We start from the raw sequence: 4507 nt of genomic DNA, 5'->3' as shown, positions 1-4507 counted from the left end.
TTTTATTACAGCACATCCTGCTTTTCTTTAAGATGCCGGCCACATTAAGCAGAGTCCATGTCTCAGAAACAAAGCTGGCCATTCCCTAGGCTGATGACAGACACGCTGCATCCTGTAACTTCTTGGAAAAACACTTTTTAGTGCACAAGCAGACAGAAAAACTGGCTGATGTTGCTGACACATCGTCTTTCAGAGCACAGGAGACACCCCAAATTTCTTCTCCTGCATGCCTCTAGTGACACAGGACAACAAGTCTCACTGCTGTTGGGGTCCTCAAGCTAAACCGCAACATTTAGCAGGCTGAGGCTCCCTATGACTTTAAACAGGAAGCTGTTACTGCTTGATACTTCAGAGAAACCAGATCATTTACTTCAGTGATCAATTAGGAAACCACATTTTCTTTTCAGAGCACATCTCTGCATGGAAACAACCAAGGAGCCTCCCCTCAGTTCCAGCCAAAGCCAGGATCCGGATGTGTCCCATCAGCATCCATCCCTGGCAGGGATGGTTGCTGTGCTGCTCCCCTTCCTACATTTGTCCAGCACACAAGCAGCACGGCAAGGGGGAAATGACACCGTACGTGGTGGTTTTGGCCAGCAGTTGCAGTGAGGGTGCAGCTGTCAAATGGAGAACCCAGCTTAGCCTCAAATAACCAAATATCCAAACTAGCCTGCTCCTCCAGTTCAGGGATTTTCTTTTATGTGCTTTGCAGGAAATTGGTTGAAATAATTTCCTCACTGGTTTATGTCAGTCAATCAGTGCTGGCACCAAGCCGTTAATTGCCTCAGCTCTTCCTCAGGAACCCGGAAAAGTGTCTGCAGCCCCAGCCCACAATGTAAATGTTTCTTGATAACATAAAGGGAAGTAAAGTAAATAACACTAAGCCAGTCCTGACTGATCTCTGGAATCCACCAGCCTAACATTCAGACTGCCAAACATATTTCACTCCGTTGGAGCCATACTGTATCCCTCCAAAAAACACAGACTAACATAAACTAGGGAGGTGCCAAACCCAGCCATAAGATTCTCTCTTCCCATTGTGGAGGCAGAACCATTCAAGCTCTCACTTAGTAAGAAACAGGGAGCTCAGCTTATCCAAAGATGACACCCTGTTGTTAAGACCCCACACTCTCAGATCTGGAGAGGAGGTAAAAGGATATAAAATCACCAACTGCGTACCTCTAGGGGGCTTCTGGTGAACTTTCACAAAATCTGCACCACATAAGTAATTGAGTTTCTCCTTGGTCCCATCATTATACAGGTGAATTACCACCTCCTTTGGAAAGTAGGGCTTCATTTCTGAGAGTTTCAGCGCTCCTATTCCATTGGCACAGTCAATCTTCAGGTGCCTCTGGCTCTCTTCAGAGCTGGGAGACTTAACACAAGGGAAGAAGGGGCAAAGTGAACTCATACCCTAGTGAAACCACACCTAGAGGCATGCTGAATTCAGAACTTCAGACCCAAACAGGCTAACAAACAGAAGAAATTCATTCTGCATGTTTGCACGAAGATGACAACACCCAGTACTCACCTGTTCTATCAGTTTCGTAAAAGCTCCAGATAGTTTTTCGTAATAACCTTCCAGCGTTGCCTTCCCATACTGCCCTTGTGTGTTCTGACAGCACACCAAGTAATGTAGCTGTGGCGTTGTCACCAGACCATAATCTAGCATAAAATCAAAGGCACAATATTCAGAAACAGAATACTAAATTAAGTCATCCTTAAAAGTTGTACAGTATTTGCTGTGTTGTTTACTGAGTACTACAATAAACAGACAGATGCAGTGCAGGAAACTCGTATGAAATTTTTCAGGTTCTGTCATGAAAAGATGCATCCCCTCCCCACCTTGCATTAAAGCCATACAACTACTCTGAAAGAAGCGTTACTAGCAAAAAGGGAAATGGTGTCTGGGCTACTGCTTTAGGTCTACATAACAGAGTCACAGTTACATAAAAACATGAAATCAGACCAGAACTGCAAAGTTTAACATACCGTGGTACTGACCACCTAGAACAGAGATCCCATCTATTACTGACTGTGAAAGTTTCTCACTGCTGGGCCTGGAAAACAACAAATACAACTGATCAACATCTTCTGCAAAGATTTTATGTGGACTTGGGAGGGAAGCACGTACGGCAGAAGACCCTACAAGCTTCCTGCCAGTAGGCTTAGATTCAATATGAAGAAAACCACACCTTTTCCTATCGTAGGGGCCTCCCAATAAAGAAGTTTGAAAGCCACCACCCCAGAGGATTGCAAAGCCAAGGAAGCTGCTGAACACACGGGGACAACACACAGCACCCACAAAAACACCCCAGCCAACCAAACCCCCAGTAAAGCGCCCTGTTCAGAAACAGTGCTGAGAAGTTGCCATAACTATCAGGGAAACTGATACAGGGAACAGCACTGGAAAACTTCTGTTTATTGCTATCATCATAAATAAACAGGTAGCAGAGTAGGCATTAAAAAAAAAACCAACATAATCTGGTTGTGGAGGGCTAAACAACCAAAAGCACCCAAGGACACACTGACACTTCCACAAAAGCAGCACCCGTCTACAGCATTTTGTAACTACCTGGTGTCTCTACCAATAAAAACTGAAGCATCTTTGTGCTGGTTCACTGCTGCTTTTTGGCAGATCTCAGTTATTATTTTCTGTAATTCCTTCTCCTCTGCATTTGCGAGTTGCGTGGCATACTCTTCCCAGGAAGGGTGCAGCATTTCCCCAAGAGGATCCACCAGCTTCACACCATTATCTTCCTTAGAAGAAAAAAAGAATAAGACAGTAAGCCTAAAAGTCATAAACGTAATAAAATCTCTTTGAAGACAGACGACACACAGTTCAATCACATTGCTTCTTGAAATGTGAAGCATCTGTGGGAAGCAATAGCTTAGCTGTTTATTTAAAATTCCAGCAAGCCCCCAAAAATAGCGTAAACAGCATATTAAGTAACCAACTTTTCTCCCCCTTATAATTTTGGTAGGAAATTCACGTGACATTGAAATGACACAAGGGGAGATTCTAATAATCTGGAATGCTCCACAGCAGCAGAAGTCCAAATGCCTGATTTGTAATTGCTGCATCTCTATTTTTTAAGCTAGCAGATTTTACTCAAAATGTTCATCTCTTCTCAAGGGCACTCATCACACGTCAGTGTTACAAATTTCCTACATTACTGCATTTCCACATGAGATAAAATGATGCTCCTATGTATGGGGAAAAGTAACTTCAAACGTGACAGACATCATATTTACAGGCAGGGAGCAGGCTAAACACGTGCTTTAAGCAGGTCCAAGTGCCTTCTGATCTGCCAGGATCCGATCTCTCAGTACCATGAAGAGCTGTGATTCCACCAGACTGACCACATCTACTTTCTCTTTAAAGAAAAGGTTGCTCTTACTTCAGGATTGTGAGATGCCGTAACCATGATACCAATAGTGGCTGCCACAGCTTTGGACCTGAGGACCGCCAGCAAGCCCATGCGGAACATGACATGATCGAGCTGTTCGGCCTTGGTGCGAAATCCAGCGGTGCCATACTGAAGAGTAAGTCCAGCCGGTTTAGGATGTAATGCTGAGTATTTTTTAAGGGCTTCAGAATCCATTTCTAGAAAAGGAAGTAACACAGATGCAAGTGAGAGAAGTCAAGCCACTATAATTAGTTTCATATTTTGCACTGTATTTAGTTTTGAAGCAGACAGATATCTTAACCTGTTTATGTCAAATCCCTTGGTGGGACTGCGAGGAAGATCACTACCAGAGCAATCCACAAAGGAGCCTCTACATTCCCAGTGCAGCACCAGATCATAGAATCACAGAATCATTAAGGTTGGAAGAGACCTCTAAGATCATCAAGTCCAACCGTCAACCCAACCCCACCATGCCCACTAAACCATGACCTGAAGTGCCACATCCACACGGTTTTTGAACACCTCCAGGGATGGTGACTCCACCACCTCCCTGGGCAGTCTGTTACAATATTTGACCACTCTTTCAATAAATAAGTTTTTCCCAATATCCAATCTAAACCTTCCCTGGCACAACTTGAGGCCATTTCCTCTTGTCCTGTCACTGGTTACACGGAAGAAGAGACCAATCCTCACCTCTCTACGCCCCCCTTTAAGGTAGTTGTAAAGAGCAATAAGGTCTCCCCTCAGCCTCCCCTTCTCCAAATTAAACAACCCCAAGCTCCCTCAGCCACTCCTCATAATTCTTGTGCTCTAAACCCTTTGCCAGCTTCATTGCCCTTCTCTGGACACACTCAATGTCCTTCTTGTAGTGAGGGGCCCAAAACCAAACACATTACTCAAGATGCAGTTTCACCAGTGCAGAATACAGGGGCACAATCACTTCCCTACTCCTGCTGGCCACACTGTTTCTGATAGAAGCCAGGATGCTGTTGGCCACCTGGGCACACTGGTAATAAACAGAGCTCGACCAGATTTTAGCGGATCACGAAGGGATGATGTGATTTAGGCAAGAACAGCCACAATTCTCAACCGGCTGC

The 4507-nt window shown here is 44.6% G+C and overlaps 1 protein-coding gene across 1 annotated transcript in view; it reads right to left on the bottom strand.

The window, feature by feature from the left end:
- Positions 1–3605, bottom strand: part of PGM3 (phosphoglucomutase 3) — a 9268-nt gene extending 5663 nt beyond the window's left edge. The window contains exons 1-5 of the mRNA XM_010185855.1: positions 3402–3605; positions 2576–2760; positions 1993–2060; positions 1532–1665; positions 1180–1375 (exon numbers count right to left, since the gene is read on the bottom strand). Coding sequence (XP_010184157.1) covers positions 1180–1375; positions 1532–1665; positions 1993–2060; positions 2576–2760; positions 3402–3605 — 787 coding nt within the window. The remainder of the gene's footprint in view (positions 1–1179; positions 1376–1531; positions 1666–1992; positions 2061–2575; positions 2761–3401) is intronic.
- Between the last annotated feature and the right edge of the window lie 902 nt (positions 3606–4507).

Source organism: Mesitornis unicolor, unplaced genomic scaffold (assembly GCF_000695765.1).
Source record: "Mesitornis unicolor isolate BGI_N332 unplaced genomic scaffold, ASM69576v1 scaffold5866, whole genome shotgun sequence".
NCBI classification, from domain to species: domain Eukaryota; kingdom Metazoa; phylum Chordata; class Aves; order Mesitornithiformes; family Mesitornithidae; genus Mesitornis; species Mesitornis unicolor.
The sequence above is the reverse complement of the archived record's forward strand: the minus strand, read 5'-3'. Positions and strand labels throughout refer to the sequence as shown.